At 41.5% G+C, this 21,329-nt stretch overlaps 1 protein-coding gene and 1 long non-coding RNA gene across 19 annotated transcripts in view; one reads left to right on the top strand and one right to left on the bottom strand.

Annotated features, from left to right (window-relative positions):
- Positions 1–14,275, top strand: part of LOC121309409 (protein unc-13 homolog B-like) — a 211,819-nt gene extending 197,544 nt beyond the window's left edge. For 8 of the 17 annotated variants that reach the window (XM_041243235.1, XM_041243315.1, XM_041243167.1 and 5 more), the window contains 9 exons: positions 386–509; positions 1,909–1,914; positions 4,165–4,221; positions 4,841–4,921; positions 5,770–5,917; positions 6,655–6,711; positions 9,286–9,378; positions 9,975–10,134; positions 10,548–14,275. In XM_041243235.1, the coding sequence (XP_041099169.1) occupies positions 386–509; positions 1,909–1,914; positions 4,165–4,221; positions 4,841–4,921; positions 5,770–5,917; positions 6,655–6,711; positions 9,286–9,378; positions 9,975–10,134; positions 10,548–10,833 (1,012 nt within the window). In that variant the 3' untranslated portion in view covers positions 10,834–14,275. Of the gene's footprint in view, positions 1–385; positions 510–1,908; positions 2,302–4,164; positions 4,222–4,840; positions 4,922–5,769; positions 5,918–6,654; positions 6,712–9,285; positions 9,379–9,974; positions 10,135–10,547 lie in introns of those variants that run through there. The other 9 variants (XM_041243405.1, XM_041243540.1, XM_041242978.1 and 6 more) reach the window with 5 other exon arrangements.
- LOC121311510 lies at positions 447–19,544 on the bottom strand. 2 transcript variants are annotated; one of them, XR_005949368.1, is made up of 3 exons: positions 19,170–19,544; positions 9,931–10,054; positions 447–532 (listed from the first exon to the last, which is right to left on the bottom strand). It is a non-coding gene; the product is annotated as an uncharacterized LOC121311510 (long non-coding RNA). The 2 variants fall into 2 exon arrangements; XR_005949325.1 differs by lacking the exon at positions 19,170–19,544 and adding an exon at positions 18,934–19,163.
- Positions 19,545–21,329: the final 1,785 nt, after the last annotated feature.

The raw sequence follows: 21,329 nt of genomic DNA, 5'->3' as shown, positions 1-21,329 counted from the left end.
TTATAAACCTGCATTCATTCATTTTTTTACACATTATCGGGGGTATTAAGGTTATTTTCTATGAGTATTAAAGTACATGGGGCTAACAAAGTATTCCAGTAAATCTTCCCTAATTTCGATTGCACGTCATCTTGTAGGTCTGAGTTGGTTTACATACAAGAACTCAAACTCTCAGAAGCAGTACACATGTGTAGACTGCGTTTCTTCAACAGGAAGTGCTGCGTGGAAGAGTGCTAAAGACATTCCGCAGTATTTTCATTGGAAGATGCCCGGCTGTCTCAGTTTGGATCAGCCTGTGATCAAGGAAAGCTGTTGTTGAAGGATTGATTTGGGAGCTGGTGCTGCTCTCTGCTGAGTCCTGTCTGTCTTGTGTCTCTCCTGCCAGCCTGATGCTCTTTGCCAAGGTTTGTGAGAAGACGGTGCTGAAGAGAGTCCTGAAGGACCTGTGGAGGATCGTCATGAACACCATGGAGAAATCCATTGTCCTGCCTCCTCTCACAGACACCTCGGTGAGTCTCCCCTCACAGCCCTCCTGCATGGTCAACCAGAGCAGGCATGCATTTACTTACACAGCAGGAGTGGAAGGAAGACTCCTGTTGCATAGCAGTTTCATCCATTCCTAGAGTTACTATGAGCTTAATAGGACACACCTGAGCTTGTTGCTTATTCACTGTGGCTAATCAAGCTTGTGTTAAAACCCGGAATGGATGTATCTGCTCTGCAGTAGGAGTCTTATTTCCATCCATGCCTGGGCATTCATGTTCACAGAACTAAACAACAAAATGTTTCATAAAACTTCAGCACATGCCAGCGAAAGAATAAAGGACAGGTATTTAATACAAGCTCTGTTTATTGTTTATTACAGTTTCAGCACTCTTGGATATTTGGCTATTTTACTAAAGTCACCAGCACTATTACTATTGGAACTGTTTCTGAGGCTATACAAAAATGACTCTGACCTCTCTCACATCCGTTCTTACCTGATCTAACCCTGACTCTCCTCCCACCCCCAATTCCACCGTCTCTACTCACCCCCGAACTCACCCTGTCTCTGCTGTCACCCCCAATCTCATCCTGTCTCTGCTGTCATCCTGTCTGTGCTCACTCTCAATCCCACTGTCACTGCCCTCACCCCCAATCTTACCCAGTCTCTGCTCTCACCACCAATCTCACCCTCTCTGCTCTCACCCTCAATCCCACCATCTCTGCTCACCCAAATCTCACCCAGTCTCTGCTCTCACCACCAATCTCACCCTCTCTGCTCTCACCCCCAATCCCACCATCTCTGCTCACCCAAATTTCATCCTGTCTCTGCTCTCACCCCCGATCGCACCCTGCCTCTACTCACCCCCAATCCCACCGCCTCTGCTCACCCCTGATCTCACCCTGTATCTGCTCTCAGCCCCGATCTCACCCTGTCTCTGCTCTCACCTCTGATCTCACCCTGTCTCTGCTCTCACCTCCGATCTCACCCTGTCTCTGCTTTCACCTCTGATCTCACCCTGTCTCTGCTCTCACCCCCAATCTCACCCTGTCTCTGCTCTCACCCCTGATCTTACCCTGTCTGCTCTCACCCTGTCTCTGCTTTGACCCCCAATCTCACCCCGTCTCTGCTTTCACCCCCAAGCTCACCCTGTCTATCTGTGGTCTCATCCCTGAACTCACCCTGTCTCTGCGGTCACCCCCAAGCTCACCCTGTCTGTGGTCTCATCCCTGAACTAACCCTGTCTCTGGTCTCACGCTCAATCCCTCCATCTCTCCTCTCACCCTGGTTCTTGCCCAGCTCCACCCCTAATATAACCCTGTCACTGCTATGCCAAATCCAACCCTCAATCGGTAAGCGCTCCAGCCTTTCTCTTGCTGACTTGCTTTTTCTCCCCCCCCCCCCTTGCATTCTGGTAATGGCAGACTCATGTAAGTATGGCTCTGTGTGCTCACTGTGTGTGCCCATGGTGTGGCTCAGTCACTGTACTGGTCTGGTTTGTGGTTCCACAGTCTCCTCCCCACCACCCTGCATCTCCAACAGACTCTGAGTGGGAACCTTAGCCCTCTTGTGTTAAAGGGTTGCAGAACACCCAGTAGTGTTTACAGCAATCACCTTTGCTGTGTCCTCTGTTACACGTATATATATCCTCCTGCAGCAATGCGGATGCTCTTATTGAACACCATCAGCGTTGTTGCAGGAGGGAGCATTGACTTGGATGCAAACACAGGAAGTTGTGACAGACCAAAGGCTGCTTCTCTTGGCTAACACTGACGAGAATAACTAACTTGTTAATAAAGATATCAAAGCAAAAAAAGGTAATGTCTTTTTTTTTTTAACTGTATTGGGTGTTCTGTAACCTTTAAATTACACACCTGCTTACTTTCAAATTTGGATATGTTCTGTTCTCTGTTTTTACTAACTCATATTTCAGGTCTTGGTTCTGGTGTTGTTTTATAATGGCATGGGTTTGGAAAATGTCACGTGGTAAGGTGTCAGACCCTTATGAGCTGTGTTTAAGGTAGCAGTGAAAAGAGGGTGTTAGAAGTGCATTGCACTGGTGGCTTCAATTGGAAAATGTCAGTTCTTTCGGCAGCATTATTAAAATACCACCTTGTGTCTTGTGTGTTAAAGCTAATGTAAGGCAGGAACATGTTTAAACCGTATACTGAATGAATTACCTCCACTAACGTATATGTTCTGTATATGGATATGGTATAAGGTTGTGCCAAATGGACTTCTTTTTAACCAGGACAAGAACTTTTGAAAATGTTTATAATATGATACACTCACATTACTTTGAAAGTATTTATTATAACATACACTCACATTTCTTTGAAAGTGTTTATTATAACATTCACTCACATTTCTTTGAAAGTGTTTATTATAACATACACTCACATTTCTTTGAAAGTGTTTATTATAACATTCACTCACATTTCTTTGAAAGTGTTTATTATAACATACACTCACATTTCTTTGAAAGTGTTTATTATAACACACTCACATTTCTTTGAAAGTGTTTATTATAACATACACTCACATTTCTTTGAAAGTGTTTATTATAACATTCACTCACATTTCTTTGAAAGTGTTTATTATAACATACACTCACATTTCTTTGAAAGTGTTTATTATAACATACACTCACATTTCTTTGAAAGTGTTTATTATAACACACTCACATTTCTTTGAAAGTGTTTATTATAACACACTCACATTTCTTTGAAAGTGTTTATTATAACATACACTCACATTTCTTTGAAAGTGTTTATTATAACACACTCACATTTCTTTGAAAGTGTTTATTATAAGAGACGCTTACTTTTCTTTGGTTTTCATCATGTTTTTGATGTTTCTTTTTCAGTACTTTAGACCTGGGTTCTCCAGTTAGAAAAACACAATACGATAACATTATTTTGGTTTGCTTTTGACAAATGTACAACATGAGGTTAAAATCAGTTCAAAGTGGATTCCATTCCATTTTGTTCTCTTTTTAATTCCAGTGCCAGGGGTTGGGCACAGTGGGGTGGCTTCCTGTTCCTCTCCTATTTAACTGCTAATTGCAGTGCTACACATCACTGTGCAGGCTGCTCCATTCTAGTATTGAATTCATTACCAATTAAAATAGATGAGCTCATCACTGTGAGAGCAGCAGATGTTTCCATTAACTGAGTGACACCTATGTGCGGGTCATGGAAAAGAAAGCTGACACACGCCCGCACCCAGCCTAACTGGATGCTGAGGGATTCATCACCGACAGAGGCAGCCCTGTTAGTCACCTGCCTACTTTTTACGCAGTGAGATATAAAGGAGAGACTTCTACCAGATGAAGAGTTGAAGCATTTCAAGGTCCTAAACCTAAAGAGCTCATCTTTGGTCTTGTTTTGTAAATCTTTAAATGAGGCCGTGATCATGAAAATACATGTACGTTACTATTACATTAGTGCTGTGCAGGGATGGAAGCAAGACTCCCATTGCAGCCCAGTTTTATTGGAAGTGTAATTAGACACACCAGTGTGTTACTGTACCTCTACAGTGTGCTTGTAAAATCTGTAATGGGAGTCGTATTTTGTTCTCAGCTCTTGTTTTTTGGCCTGAATCAGCCCGTCTCTGTATTGTCTTGTTTCTTTCTAAACCTCCCTCTTTTTCTCTTTCCCTGCTGTGCGTGCGTGACGCAGGGCACGCAGTTGATTTTCACAGCAGCGAAGGAGTTGGGACACCTGTCCAAGCTGAAGGTACCTGTGTGTTCATGTCCACAGTGTGCTTAGATGTGTTTGACCACTGCAGTGCATGTATGTTGATAGCAATCACTTGTTGAACGATGTATGTAGTGTAGTAGTAAGTGTGTGTTGGTTGCTTTCTCCTTGCATGCACAGCTATCTTATAGATTGAGTGGTGTAAGATCTGTAGATCGAGATCTGTAAGAGGTATTGTATGCAAGGCTGCATACAATAAATGGTGCCTACATGCCACTGACCCTATGATCTTTTAAATCCAAATATTTCCCCTATTTATGGCTATACATTAGTAGACTACAAGCTGTCTGTTCATATAAACAGTAGATGCATTCTGAATAAGTCCAAATGTTGTAATAAAGGGTACTGTATTTCCTTATGAAAGCCATTTATTTTCAACAGGTATGCCTTACACAATAGAGTATTTTGTAAATAGGGCATTTGACAGCCTGACTGCAGTATCATGTAACAATTTGAAATAGGACTGTTGTAGTTGTATAGAGAAGCTTGTGCATGCGGTCTTGCTGTGGCAGGCTGCACCTGAATGCTTTAGCCTGTCCTCTGAACACTGTTCTGAAAATTCTACCATTCGAAATGCTTCATCTGGATGGGGTTGCAGGATCACATGGTGCGGGAGGAAGCAAGAAGCCTTACCCCCAAGCAGTGTGCCATCCTGGATCTGGCCTTGGATACTATAAAGGTAACTACTAGCACACTAATTCATATTTGCACTAGATTGAGCTTTATAGTAGTTCATGTAACTTCAAGATACTCCAAAGGGATTTATTTTTCCTTGCATGTAAAATGCTGAAGAGTCACAAGTTGTTATTTGAATGTGGTCCAGGGTCAGTATGCTGTATAGTAAATTCTGCTTTGGGGGATTGCATACAGCGTGGCTCACCCGTGTTCACCCTGGGAATAAAGAGCACTTCTAGACAAGGGCATTTTTTACATATGGGAAACCACAAGTTATGCAAGAAATTCAGTGAGGAAATACCTGAATACTGGTATTTTATTGACTTTATTCTGTAAATGTAATCAATGGGACAAAAAGGTGGAGCAGGTGGAAAAGGTAACAGTTAAGTAATACAAAAAATTAACTGTATTAGGTGACACAGAGCAATGCTATCCTTGCCTTTCACAATTCACGCTACTGTTTTTTGTGTGTCCACTGAGTGCATTATGAGCTGTGCAATAAACACACTGAACTGAGGATCAAGATCAATCATTAAACACAGTGCTGTATGAATGGCTTGGGTACTGCACGATTTCATATAGCCATGCTATGAATCCTAATCATATTGCTTAGTACACATTAACTATTCTTTCCTTTGATGCCTTTCATGTTTGTTTTTGGCAGTGCATTTCAAATTTGGGCATTCGAGACTTTATTTCTCTGAATAACAGTAGCTGTGCATCTGTGCTGTACACCAGTACACAAACACTGGAATCAATCAGTCAGTTTGTACAGTGAGTCTGTGTGTGATTTCTGTGCCGGTGCTTACCATCTGTTCTTCTGGTTCAATCTTGTCTCCTGTTTGCCTGCAGCAATACTTCCATGCAGGAGGGAACGGGCTGAAGAAGACGTTCCTGGAGAAGAGCCCTGAGCTGCAGTCTCTGCGCTACGCCCTGTCCCTCTACACCCAGACCACCGACACCCTCATCAAGACCTTCGTGCAGACGCAGACCGCGCAGGGTAAGAGCAGAGCGGCCTCATCACCCACTCTACATCTGGAGACTGTTATTTACAAATATCTACTGTGTACTGAACCTGCCCCCTGTGCTGCACAGGTACTGTGTAATTAGGGCTAATCACACAGGGCGAGTCAACACTAGTGCAGTGCCTCTGAACTTTGTATTAGAATCAATGGTTTTACCTGCAGCTCAAGACTAATACAGGCGCTTTATCGCTGCCCCTAATATGTTCTGAATAGGAACATCTTTTTTGTCACACTAGTCCTGCACCCAGTCGTGGATTTCAGAACTAAGCTTGTTTAGGTATATTATTGATATGCCCTGGTCCCAGCTCAATCTACTCTGAATGGATTCCACTTATCACAGCATTAAGTCGTCTCTCCAGTCTCTAGTCCGTGCAGTTACAGGGGAGGTACTAATTAAACAAGGGTCTCCCTCCTGAGTGTGGGTATTCCTGAAAACCTGGACTGGCAGCAGGACTGGTGTGTGTTTCTTGCCCTAAAGCAGGGGTGGCCAATCCTGGTCCTGGAGGGCCAGTGTCCTAATGCTGTCTTGATGCCCCCCCCACCCCACCAATCTGCCCCAGTTGGTCGTTGGCTTTTCCTACATGTCAATATACTGTTTGTCTCTTCTGTTTTACACCTCAGTTCCTGCTCTGAAACTCTGCCTGTGATCTGTTTTCCTCTGTGGCTTTATTTCTTGTTTGTTTTGTTTTTCTCTTGCAATTTCTCCTACCAGTGCATGATGGGAAGGGTATTAGGGTTACCGCTAACGAGGATGTCCGTCCTAATAAGGGTATGTTTGGAGGCTAATGTTGCATCATGACCTCAACAGCATTCCTCCTGCTTCCCCATTCCACCCAGTCCCGTCCCACCCAAAGTAAATGATATCCCAGTGAAACCAGCCCCTCCACACACCTCAGCACTGATTAATAAAGACGCATTGCAACTTGGAGTTAAGAGGGATAAAGATAGGCAGTTAGTTCAATAGATCGACGGTGAGGCAGACTAACATGCTGTGGTTAACACACAGATCTGGTCTTTTACATTTAAAAGCTTAATAGAGTAGAGATGCTTCAGTATGTATTGATGCATAGAATATACACTAGATTAGACATCGACCTGACCAGAATTTAGATATACAGGGGTCGGAGTAATGATAACCCTACTCAGATGTTGCTTTGAGAATACAGTTCATTTTTATTTGCTTAAATTGATGGTGGTTTTATATATAAAATTATTATTATTATTATTATTATTATTATTATTATTATTATTATTATTTTTTAAAATCTGTTGTGAGGATCTTTATATTTAAGTATTCATGAAACTGTGCCCTGAGCCTTTCATATGTCAGGTTGTCTTGTGCTTCACTCTGTATTAAAAACCCTTATACTGTGCCTGGAGTAGAGAACAAGGCTTTAGGATCAATGGTGTGGTTCCAGTGTATCCCTAAAGAGCACACTGCACTGCCCCTCATGTAATGCAACAGCTTCTAATAATCCTTGGGTACCTACCAAAGGCATTGCAGTTACTTGTGCACACTCTCATCCAGGTTCACCCTGGTTTATTAATAACATCTAATATGTCACCCTGGACACTAATAAATACTAGGCCACTCATTCTAATGTAATCTTGACAGTTCTGAAAACAGTACTCAGCCTACACTGGCACACTGTTTCCATACACTTCTAAGAAATCATGATGGGAATGTATTCCATGTAAGAAGTAGCTATCTAACGTGGTTGAGAATAAACAATGAAAATTGTTCACGGCTACCAAAGTGGGCTGATAGTTTTAATAAGGTTAGTATCCTGGATATTCTGATATGAAGGAAAAACCTTATTGGCACACATTTTTAAACCTTCTTTTGCAATTTGGACTGAATATCACAGAGGTTATGTAGAAACAATAAAACAAATATTTTTGTAACAATAACAAAATCAGTGTTCTACGAACATTGTTAAATCCAGGATGCTACCCTAATCCAGCCCTCTAAATGACAGACCTCGCTTTCTCACATTCTTGCCCTGCCAGTCTCCTCATGTGAGCCGGCACGCGGAAATGCAGCTTGAGTTAGTCATTGACACAGTGACATGCTGGCACGCGGAAATGCAGCTTGCGTTAGTCATTGACACAGTGGCATGCGGAAATACAGCTTGCGTTAGTCATTGACACAGTGGCATGCTGGCACGCGGAAATGCAGCTTGCATTAGTCATTGACACAGTGGCATGCTGGCACGCGGAAATACAGCTTGCGTTAGTCATTGACACAGTGGCATGCTGGCATGCGGAAATGCAGCTTGCGTTAGTCATTGACACAGTGGCATGCTGGCATGCGGAAATGCAGCTTGCGTTAGTCATTGATACAGTGGCATGCTGGCATGGAATATTCTGCACTGGAATCAACAGGAATGCTATAAAGTCTGCTATACCTGGAGACCTGTATAAGAAATATACAGTATAAAGGGACTGAGTCACAAGGGGATTCTCTTATTGAAGAGCTTACGGTTTTGCAAACATTTTAAGCATGATGTTTAGAGATTTCATACAAATAGGTTTTATGTCTTGCCAAGTCTTGCCACCTCCTTATTCCTGAAGGATATGAGCTGTCAAGTACAGTATTTTGATCACCTAAACAGTTCCTTGGCTAACAGAAAGCTGCCTAGAAGAGGGAAGAGGGCCGCATTGTTAATACTCCAGCATAGGGAGAGGACCTCACTGGAAACATGATGCATACTATAAGTGCATCCTGATTCTTAGTATCCGAACTGTCCCAGCCCTGAACAAGTAGCACAGCAAAACATGTGTTTATGGAACAATACAATGAAGTGCAGAAGAACCTTGAATTAGCAGCTGCAGAAGTCCCTTTGGTGTCTGTCAGTCGATTCAGGTTTTATTGTATCTTTATTCTGTCATGCAGTTTGTAAAACATGTATTTTGTAATGCAGTTATTGGTGAAATTACCAATAATCTGTTTTAAAAATGGAATGAAAGAAACCCTGAAGCAGGCGCTTTGTCTCTGTATTTGAATGGGAGCTTGCGCTCTCTTGGGTTATGCTTTGGTGGGATGCCAGGAATGGTACACACCCTGCCTGCCTGCCTTATTGCACTTGAACTGCACAGCTATTGATTAGGGGTGTGCAGGACTCACATTTGTAAAAATAGGCAGAGCTAATCTGGAAATGGGTGGGGGGAACTGGGAGTGTATGTGGTCACAGTTGATGAATCAAAAACAAAAAGAAAGTTTGCCGTTTTGGTCACCCAGTTTTGATTTGAGCGTGACTGCCTCTGCTTTGGCACCGCCAGTTTCCCAATCCAAATCCTGCACACCCCCTGTGGACCCTGTCCTGACTTGCTCCTGTTTCAGGCTCTGGAGTGGATGACCCGGTCGGAGAAGTGTCAATACAGGTCGATCTGTTCACACACCCAGGCACCGGAGAGCACAAGGCCACTGTGAAAAGTAAGTTCCACTTTCGAACGCTCAATAACGGCAACCCGAATTCACGCCCTGTGTATAATGCGCATGGCTGAGCAGCCTTTGGTCATATCCCTTGTATGATGTATACTTCCAGTATAGTGTCTTATTAATACTATATACTACACTATATAGAATGCTATAACCTTGCAATAATAACAGCTAATGCCATTACACAATCCCACCTGAGCTACAGTGGTCCTTTTTTTTTTTTTTTATTGGAGCGCAGGCCTTCACTTGATGGAATATTCCAGTCGCTATGACTATGATGTAGTTTCAACATATGTTACACATGTATAACATTAAAATAGTACATAATATAGAAATATTGATATTGAACATTTAGATTTTAATGATACTACAAAGTAATGTTTAATTGAATGAAAGGTACTATCTATCTATCTATCTATCTATCTATCTATCTATCTATCTATCTATCTATCTATCTATCTATATCGTATTAACCTGAGCTGGAGAGCCATGATGTCTGACTTTTGATTAATAATTTATCAACGAGATGACAAGACTGACACATACCAGGTGATGGCATCTCCCTTGAATTCGTTCCTCCTCCTCTGCAGTTGTGGCAGCGAATGATCTGAAGTGGCAGACCTCGGCAATGTTCCGACCCTTTGTGGAGGTAACGATGATCGGACCCCACCTGAGCGACAAGAAACGCAAGTTCACCACCAAGTCCAAAAACAACAACTGGGCCCCCAAATACAACGAGACCTTTCACTTGTGAGTATGACTTCCTCAGCCTGCAATAATACAGCCTCCACTACATACAACTGTTTCACAATATTAAACAGCTTAGTGTTAAAACATACACCTTTGTCAAATCTTCTAGAACATACAGGTGTTTTCAATTAAGAGCTTAATTAAGAGAAACTTCTGTTTTGTCTCTTGCAAGTTTGTGTTTGGAGTTTTAGTTTTATGGCAGTGTTATTGACCAGGTCTACAGTAGTCTGATACATTAGTAAAAAGTTGCTTGTACAGAAGTCATGCCCCCATACTAGACAGTACAGAACACAGACATCACAGACGGGTCGAAATGCCTAGAGTATGTGCGGCTGAAACATGAAGGTGTAAAATCTGAAAATGCTGGAAAAACATGTAAATAAAAGGCTGTCTTCTGCTGGTGTGTTGTGCAGTATCCTGGGGAACGAGGATGGGCCGCACTGTTACGAGCTGCAGGTGTGTGTAAAGGACTACTGCTTTGCGCGGGAGGACCGCGTGCTGGGGATCTCCGTGATGCAGCTGCGGGACATCGCAGACAAGGGCAGCTGTGCATGCTGGTGTCCGCTGGGGCGCAGAGTGCACATGGACGAAACGGGACTGACAGTGCTGCGAATCCTCTCACAGCGCACCAACGACGAGGTCGCACGCGAGTTCGTCAAGCTCAAGTCAGAGTTGCGCTCGGCCGAGGAGGGGAGCTGAGGACGCTACGCCACTGCTGCTCAGCCAGCGGCGGGGTTGTCTTCTCTATCTCTGGACTACACTGTTAATCTGTATTGAGAGGGACGGGCTCTTCACTTCACAACAGGGATTTCCTGAACACACATTTCACACGGAACCTCTTCTGTTCCGTCTCTCTGCTGTGGTCTCTCTTGATTTGTGAAGTGTCTGGGTGTTTACGATTTTGTCCACAGTTCGGGTTTGAATTACTATGCTTGTCATTTTCAATTTATTATTAGTGTTACTATTGTTATTATTATGGATACTTCTGCTACTAGTAGTACTATCATAGTCGATAGTTTGAATACGTTTTAAACTAATATTTATAGGTATAAGGAATAGCCAAATGAAGAACTGTCAGGCAGATTTTGGATCTGAACTGAAAGGCACTTGTATATGTGGTTTACAGGTTTAGCTGTGGTAGTCTGAGCTCTAATCTGATAGTTTAGCGGTTACCTGGAGAGAAGATATACTTTGTACTGTTAGTTGTTGCGAGCTGATAGAGAAATAGTCAATTATATTGCTTGTAATTCCCTTGAGAAATGCATTCAGTGTCACTCTGTGGGGTGATTTAACATGAGTCTCGAAGGCGCGGAAAAAAAACGTACTATTAATGTGTATATCAATCTGTTCTCTTTTAAGTGTATAAACTTCCAGACTGCCTTCCTTAATCACCTTAGTTTGCTCAACAGAGAGAGATAATTGGACGCGATGCATAAATCAGAAAGTTGGCAATTTCAGTTATAGTTTATACAGCAATTGAAAACGATTCTTTACTGTATTTGTAATTAAAGTGCTTGACAAAATAAGTGCATTACGCAGTACTTGATCAGCCTCTTCTATTGATCAGTCGCTGCTATTTATTTAATGCTTTGTCTTAGGAATTGATCCATTTGTTTAGGGCCATTCAATGCATGTTCTATATGTTCTGATCCAATCATCAGAGACCATGGCACTTTTTTTTGCAAATGTGAAAGTCTCTGTTGTGAAATTGCCTCTTACCAGAAGTTGCATTGTCCCTGCTCTGGCTTTGGCTCTATAAAATAAAACTATAAAACACAATTGTTCTTACAGATAATGCATACATACTGTACCCTTACCTTAACAAGAAAAAAGTTTTAAAAATATTTTGCAAGGGACCAGGTGGATAATGATCACATCTGCCAATATTCTCTGAACAGGACCAAACTGAAAGTGATCTGCATTGCGGTGCTGTGGTACCTTATCACACACGCCATACTGCTGCTCTTTCATCTTCACCTTTGCCAAGAGCAAAAAGAGAATGCAACTTTCACATTCCCTTTTTTGTTGTTGTTGATGCTGGTAATGCTGTATCCCTCTTCAAAAGCTAGTCTGATATAGTCTCTGAGCATTGGTGTCAAAGGCTGGGACCAGATAAGGCTAACGTTTCTAAAGCCAGGAGTGTGACGGTTGCTTTGATTTGCACACAAAGGTCAACCATCACAAGCAAGATCCTTTATTAACCGGACAGGGGTGACTGATTTATCCTTCTGACGGCTTACAAGAAAACAGGTTTCCCTCAAACAGTGTTCTTTTATATGACACCAGTGACTTATAAACCACACCATGAAAGTATTCTGTTTGACACCTATGGCTCAGAGAAACTGATAGGGAGAAAAATTACAGGAACATTATTTAAACAGTTGTATACAGGACGTATAACACTGTATTTCAGCACCCGGCTACTTCCTCCTTTAAAGCCACAGCCCATTCGTTATACAAGAGGTAACCCTCAGTGCTTCAAGCAACAACAGTATGGTCCAGTGATCACATGGAATCATGGGTGTTGTAGTTCAACAACAGTAGGGTCCAGTGATCACATGGAATCATGGGTGTTGTAGTTCAACAACAGTAGTGTCCAGTGATCACATGGAATCATGGGTGTTCAACAACAGACCGGTGAGAAGGAAAGACTTACAACACCCAGCATTCTACAACAGGGGTATTAAAACTGAATCGCGTGCAGTACATTCCAAGTTCCTCCCAGCTAGTTCCAGATCCTGCACTCAGTCAAGCTCAAATTTGTATACTGGTGTTACATATGTAAATTATATATAGAGATATATTAAAAGCAATAGATAAAATAAATAATTAAAAAAACTCAAGTTTTGATTGGATGTGATGAGAGTATGCCAACATGTTTTATATTATGTTTTTATGACATCCCATCAATCATTTATAGACCTTGCATCCCAGTAAGAGACATCTATGCTAGACCAAAAAAAATAAAACATAACGTCATAGTTTTTTTCAAGCCTAAATTGTGTGCCATCAACTGTGTTGCATAGTCAGAAGTATGACCTCTTCTAAATCTGAAAGTGCCATACCACTACATGGGTGAATCACTCAAGAAACCTGAGCAGGTGACTCTGGAAAAAGGTTCGGTTCAGCTATTAGTTACCTCAGGGGGGGCTTGGTCTTTATGATGGTCAAGCTCAGTAGAAATGCTATTTCCAACTTTTTGTAACAGGCTAGCAATTGACATACTTACAATTTTCCAGAAATTACATTTGTCACATCAGCTAGGTGCTAAAGAAACCAGCATGTCGACATACATCACTTTGCCATGAATGCTAAATCTGATGCAAGATTACTGGAAGTATTTTAAGGGCTAGGTCCATATTCTTTTTTGAAAGACTGGGGCGACTATCACTGAATACACCACAAACGGGTTTGGAAAACTTGGAATGTACTGTACGCACTCATTGACTCACAATGTGAAGAGTAATACTGCATTCTCTGTGTATACCTTGTGCCAAGACGTGCAGGCGCTCAACTCTTGCACATTCATATATATAAAGAGCATGTCTTGTATAGCAATCAAAGTACATAGCCCTTCATTTGTGAATTTTTAATATATGTATAGCCACTTGAGAAAAAAATGATGCTAAATAAATATAGAAATACACATGTGTTAGGGAACTGACAACTAAGTGCTTAAAATAAGTCATTAATTTTGTACATAAATTATTTAAGAAACAGCTCTAGTGTGTTTGTGGTGTTTATTTATTAATGTATTGGGGCACTGTGATTCGCTCACTCGGAGAGAGATAAGCCAGCAGCCTGACCTCTCTTTGGTTGAAGCTGTTCAGTGGCTCCTCCCTCTTGTTGAGGGCTGGCTACACTGATGTGAATGCAGTAGGTCAGCGCTGCCTAATGCTTTAAGTGGGTTACACTGGGAGACGGTTCTTCCCAGTGCTATTTATGTCGTTTAATTGAGACGTCACTTTGTTTAATTGGGATGCAGTATTTTCAAGTGAGGAACAGAGAGCGCTTTGCAGAGCAGGCAGGTCGTGTAGCACTGTGCAGGAAGTGTGCGATCACCCTTGTGTAAATTGTGTAAACCATGTTGAGCTCTTGAAGGAGCTGCTGGAGTCTCCTGTGGTTCTCAGGCTGCACAGAAAGTTGGCGTGTCAACATCGCAGGTGCCTCGAAGATGTGATTTCATTTCATGTAGAAATAAAAAAAAAATATATTTGGTTTAGGAATAAAAAAATAAATAAATAACTGACTCATTTTAAATTATGTATTTAACATTTAATCATAGTGTGATGTGATTGTATTCTTTTTCTTTTCATCTACAAACAAAAAAGTGTGACTAATGTCTCCAATGCCTCTCATTTAATTGGGACAGCCGCTTATTCTGGATATCTGTTACTTCTCCCGAGGCGTCCTTACTGTACAACAATCCATAACTTGAACATTCCACCCGAGACATGCGTCACACAGCAGAGGTGCAACATGACACACAACAGCATGGGGAAGGCTGGGCAGCGAGAGCGAGACAGGAGTCTGCTTAGCCACGAGGACTCACAAAACCTGAGTAATAATGTTAAAAAAAACAAAAGTAAAATAATAACAAAAAACCACAGAAAATATCACATTGATATTTGAAAAGAAGAAAGAACACCTTGGGCGTGTTTGATGAATCTGATTACATCACTGGATTGGATTGTTTAGATGACTTTGCCTTTCCCTCATTGTTCCCTATTCCCAGTAGGAGAAACAAAAAGCTTTTTTCACCCAGCATACAAAACTGATATATATATATATATATATATAGATAGATAGATAGATAGATAGATAGATATAGACACACACACACACAGGGTGCCAAAGCAAATTAACAATGAGGTATTTTTAAAGATATATATATGGCAAGTAACCCTGCTCAAAAGCTTTAGTTGTGTTCAGGACTCTCAACTACTGTATGAAACACTGAACATTCCAAATTACACATGTAAGAAAAACCATCACCACTAGGTAGTGGTGTTCTGCAATTTAATCGCACAGATGTGTGTACAAAGTTGTGCCAACTTTTAAGCCTTGTATCCCATCCAAATAACCAAGACCTGATAAGGGTTTCCAGTTAGGTCCTGGCAATGGACATCGTTTCAACAGTGTAGCACAGACCTCGATTTCAAACAGCAACCCCAAACAATGGAAAGCTGTTGTATGTAAAGCGTTATATTAGTACTTGGGAGGGTTTCTAGTGAACCGGTAATCCTGTCTGACTTCCTTTGTTTGCAGTGAAGGTCAAAACGGCTGCATTAGCTGGGAAGCTTCCAGACACTTTTGAAGACTGTTCGCAAGAAATATGCTCCTGTACCATGCTGCCCTGCCTGTCTCTCGTTCCTCTGTCTCTGTCTGGTTTCACAGACCAAGGTTAATCTCGGATTGCATTACCGACGGTAACATTATTAGCTAGTCCACAACATCAATACACCGCTCACAATGCAGTCAGAAACGTTGATCCTTGAACATATGATAAATGCACTGTATTCTCGATTCACATTTTGTCCATACTGTAGCCCCCTGGCATCACTGTAACCAGCTCTGTATTATATTTCTCACTGCAAGCAAGTGTACATCAAACCTGAAGATGTTGGGAAAACAAAATGGAGCAGAAACGAAAAGCAAAATAAATTCCTAGTCTAACAAATGAATTCCAAGTTCCTGGAATTCCATGCGTCAGTGGCAGCACTAGCTGAGAATATTACAGGCTAATAACAAATAAAACAGCAGTGTATTAGCTGCTAGTAACCCACGCATTAATACCCTATCACAAAGCTTCCAAACCAGAATTTAAAACACTCATTCTGCCGCTCTATTCCATACATAACCTAGCTACTAGCCCACAGCAAATACCTACATGGTTGTGCTGTATATAGATTTTTTCTTTTTTTTTTAAATTGCATTGTTTTTTCAATATAAGAACATAAGAACATAAGAAAGTTTACAAACGAGAGGAGGCCATTCGGCCCATCTTGCTCGTTTGGTTGTTAGTAGCTTATTGATCCCAAAATCTCATCAAGCAGCTTCTTGAAGGATCCCAGGGTGTCAGCTTTAACAACATTACTGGGGAGTTGATTCCAGACCCTCACAATTCTCTGTGTAAAAAAGTGCCTCCTATTTTCTGTTCTGAATGCCCCTTTGTCTAATCTCCACTTGTGATCCCTGGTCCTTGTTTCTTTTTTCAGGCTGAAAAAGTCCCTTGGGTCGACACTGTCAATGCCTTTTAGAATTTAGAATTCTTGAATTAGGTCGCCACGTAGTCTTCTTTGTTCAAGACTGAACAGATTCAGTTCTTTTAGCCTGTCTGCATATGACATGCCTTTTAAACCCGGTATAATTCTGGTCGCTCTTCTTTGCACTCTTTCTAGAGCAGCAATATATTTTTTATAGCGAGGTGACCAGAACTGCACACAATATTCAAGATGAGGTCATACTAGTGCACTGTACAGTTTTAACATTACTTCCCTTGATTTAAATTCAACACTTTTCACAATGTATCCGAGCATCTTGTTAGCCTTTTTTATAGCTTCCCCACATTGTCTAGATGAAGACATTTCTGAGTCAACAAAAACTCCTAGGTCTTTTTCATAGATTCCTTCTCCAATTTCAGTATCTCCCATATGATATTTATAATGTACATTTTTATTTCCTGCATGCAGTACCTTACACTTTTCTCTATTAAATGTCATTTGCCATGTGTCTGCCCAGTTCTGAATCTTGTCTAGATCATTTTGAACGACCTTTGCTGCTGCAACAGTGTTTACCACTCCTCCTACTTTTGTGTCGTCTGCAAATTTAACAAGTTTGCTTACTATACCAGAATCTAAATCATTAATGTAGATTAGGAATAGCAGAGGACCTAATACTGATTCCTGTGGTACACCACTGGTTACCACACTCCATTCTGAGGTTTTTCCTCTAATCAGTACTTTCTGTTTTCTACATGTTAACCACTCCCTAATCCATGTACATGTGTTTCCTTGAATCCCAACTGCGTTCAGTTTGAGAATTAATCTTTTGTGCGGGACTTTGTCAAAAGCTTTCTGGAAATCTAAATAAACCATATCATATGCTTTGCAATTATCCATTATCGATGTTGCATCCTCAAAAAAATCAAGCAAGTTAGTTAGACACGATCTCCCTTTCCTAAAACCATGTTGACTGTCTCCCAGGACCCTGTTACCATATAGGTAATTTTCCATTTTGGATCTTATTATAGTTTCCATAAGTTTGCATATAATAGAAGTCAGGCTTACTGGTCTGTAGTTACCTGGTTCAGTTTTGTTTCCCTTTTTGTGGATCGGTATTACGTTTGCAATTTTCCAGTCTGTCGGTATCACCCCTGTGTCAAGAGACTGCTGCATGATCTTGGTTAGCAGTTTGTAAATTACTTCTTTCATTTCTTTGAGTACTACTGGGAGGATCTCATCCGGCCCAGGGGATTTGTTTATTTTAAGAGCTCCTAGTCCCTTTAACACTTCTGCCTCAGTTATGCTAAAGTTATTTAAAACTGGATAGGAACTGGATGACATGTGGGGCATGTTGTCAGTATCTTCCTTTGTAAAAACTTGTGAAAAGTAATCATTTAATATATTTGCTATTTTTTTTCTTCATCTACGATTTTGCCATTTGTATCTCTTAAACATTTAATCTCCTCTTTGAATGTTCGCTTGCTGTTGTAATATTGGAAAAACATTTTGGAATTGGTTTTAGCTCCCTTAGCAATGTTCATTTCTATTTCTCTCTTGGCCTTTCTAACTTCCTTTTTGACTTGCGTTTGCAGTTCTGTGAACTCTTTCTGCGTACTTTCTTTTTGGTCCTTTTTTAATGCTCTGTAAAGTGCCTTTTTTCACTGAACATTTTTTTTAATTGACCTATTAAACCATTTTGGCAATTTAGTTTTACATTTAGATTTGTCTACTTTAGGGATGTAATTGTTTTGCGCCTGTAGTACTACATTTTTGAAGAACAACCATCCTTCTTCTGTGGGTGTTTTCTCTATTTTACTCCAATCTACTTCTGTTAGTCTCTGTTTCATACCTTCATAGTTTGCTTTTCTAAAATTGTAAACCTTAACTTTAGTCATTACTTTTGGGGTTTTAAAAAACACTTCAAATGAGACCATGTTGTGGTCTGAGTTTGCTAGTGGTTCTCTGACCTCTGTTTTAGTTATTCTATCTTCACTATTTGAAAAGACTAAATCAAGGCATGCCTTCCCTCTAGTCGGTGCCTTGACAAATTGTGTTAGGAAGCAGTCATTTGTCATTTCCACCATTTCTATTTCATCCTTCATGCTACCCACCGGGTTTTCCCATTTTATTTGGGGGAAGTTGAAATCCCCCATTAGTATGGCTTCTCCTTTGCTACACGCATTTCTAATGTCATTCTAACAGTATAACAGATTATTGTGCTCACCGTCTGAATCTGGCGGTCTATAGCATGCTCCTATTATTATGCCCTTTGAATTTTTGTCCGTTATTCTGACCCATATTGATTCGGTTTTATTTTCTTTTTCCAGGTTTAACACCTGGGCTTCAAGACTGTTTCTTATGTATAGCGCTACCCCTCCTCCTCTTCTGTCCAGCCTGTCTTTCCAATACAGTGTATACCCACAAATATTATATTCGTCCCCATCACTCACAGACAACCAAGTTTCTGTAACACCTATCACATCATAGTTACTTGTTAGTGCAGTAGCTTCAAGTTCTAGAATTTTGTTTCTGATACTTCTAGCATTTAGATCAATACATTTAATGGTTGTCTTACCTGAGTTGTTGTTCTTGTTTTGATGCGGTCTCCCCCCTTCCTTTCTATGCAGGGCTATCATTTAATGGTAACACACAGTATTTAATAAAATAAAGGTACTACCCTTATTGCGATGAAATTCATTCTGATTATGTCGTTATCTGTAATAATTTAAAAAGAAAAGTGTGTTCTCACTTTCCTTCCTTGTGAGGCAACACCAGGAAACCCTGATAACGGTAAAACGGAGACCAACGTACCATGGACACAGACAATGTGCGCTTTAGAACCCGCTGCTGGCTCGGTTCCGCACCTTCTGCGCAGCTCAGAGCGGCCAGCAGAGCTCACCGGTGATCCAAGAGAGGAAGAATACTCGCTCTGAGCCGCTCAGTTACTCATTGCACCCATTTTAACAAAACTTACAAACATACAGCTAACTTGCTGCGCAACGTCACAAACAGCGAGTTAACCCTGTGCGCGCATACCGACTGGCAAAAAAAACAAAAAACCCGTTTGTATTTACATTTTGACGCACAGGAGAATGACAACAATGCTATGGTGCATTGTGTAAGAAAATAACCATGTACATTAAAAAAGAAATAAACAAAAAAAAAAAAAACACAACTCGCCAAGCCATGAGGTAAGCTAAGCTTTGCTTTATAACCTTACTAATAAAATAAATAAAAGTTGTGTATGTACTTGGCGTCCACATAAGGTGGTACCAGAAGTTCAGTTTTTAAGTTCCCACCAAAAAAGGACTAACCCCAGGTTGACAAAAAATGAAAAGGGCTGAGCGAATTGACGTTCTGGTAGGGGGTACGCTAATGTGGGGGCTCGCAGGAGAAAGACCAAACTATGAACAAGTGCAGCGCCTGTGCTGCTGAGTGACATCAACGCTGACATGCAAGTTTAAATCATTAATCTAGATTTTTAGGATTTAAGGGGAAATTGTTTCAGTGAAATGTATTAAAATATCTCCGCATAACGACCTGATGCACAGTATTATATAGAATGTTAAAACTTTTTTTTTTTTTTTTTCAAATACGATTGAATTTGCAGTAACAATGAAGGCGATCTTCGATCACACCGCGTTTAGGGTTTTTAGGTAGACTGGTATTAACCTCTGTGTATATAGAACTGTCACCTCGTGGAATGGAAGAACCATTTATCTGGTGTAACTGTACGATTCAGAATACAAGCATGTAATTTAATTTAGAAACTTTTATAGTAAAAACTGCATCGTCATGATGACAGTTTTTCAACTGGAAATTACTTTCCCAATCAAGCAAGGTGACGTCATTACACACACGTGTGTTCTGTGACAATACTGTACACTGAAGATTGCAACAGGTACTCAACTTCACAGGGGTAATCCAATTGCTCAACATGCTTTTCTGATTTGGCGTCTGGTCAGGGAAGGTCTCATGGGTGTTTCAATAGCCGGGTCAGGGAAGGTCTCATGGGTATTTCAATAGCCTGTTGAGGGAAGGTCTCATGGGTGTTTCAGTAGCCTGGTCAGGGAAGGTCTCATGGGTGTTTCAGTAGCCTGGTCAGGGAAGGTCTCATGGGTGTTTCAATAGCCTGGTGAGGGAAGGTCTCATGGGTATTTCAATAGCCTGTTGAGGGAAGGTCTCATGGGTGTTTCAGTAGCCTGGTCAGGGAAGGTCTCATGGGTGTTTCAGTAGCCTGGTCAGGGAAGGTCTCATGGGTGTTTCAGTAGCCTGGTCAGGGAAGGTCTCATGGGTGTTTCAGTAGCCTGGTCAGGGAAGGTCTCATGGGTGTTTCAGTAGCCTGGTGAGGGAAGGTCTCATGGGTGTTTCAATAGCCTGGTCAGGGAAGGTCTCATGGGTGTTTCAGTAGCCTGGTCAGGGAAGGTCTCATGGGTGTTTCAGTAGCCTGGTCAGGGAAGGTCTCATGGGTGTTTCAGTAGCCTGGTCAGGGAAGGTCTCATGGGTGTTTCAGTAGCCTGGTCAGGGAAGGTCTCATGGGTGTTTCAGTAGCCTGGTCAGGGAAGGTCTCATGGGTGTTTCAGTAGCCTGGTCAGGGAAGGTCTCATGGGTGTTTCAATAGCCTGGTGAGGGAAGGTCTCATGGGTGTTTCAGTAGCCTGGTCAGGGAAGGTCTCATGGGTGTTTCAATAGCCTGGTCAGGGAAGGTCTCATGGGTGTTTCAATAGCCTGGTGAGGGAAGGTCTCATGGGTGTTTCAATAGCCTGGTGAGGGAAGGTCTCATGGGTGTTTCAGTAGCCTGGTGAGGGAAGGTCTCATGGGTGTTTCAATAGCCTGGTCAGGGAAGGTCTCATGGGTGTTTCAATAGCCTGGTGAGGGAAGGTCTCATGGGTGTTTCAGTAGCCTGGTGAGGGAAGGTCTCATGGGTGTTTCAGTAGCCTGGTGAGGGAAGGTCTCATGGGTGTTTCAGTAG

The sequence above is a fragment of the Polyodon spathula genome, chromosome 1 (genome assembly GCF_017654505.1).
Source record: "Polyodon spathula isolate WHYD16114869_AA chromosome 1, ASM1765450v1, whole genome shotgun sequence".
In the NCBI taxonomy this organism is placed as follows: Eukaryota; Metazoa; Chordata; class Actinopteri; order Acipenseriformes; family Polyodontidae; genus Polyodon; species Polyodon spathula.
This window is presented reverse-complemented; position numbering and strand designations above follow the sequence as displayed.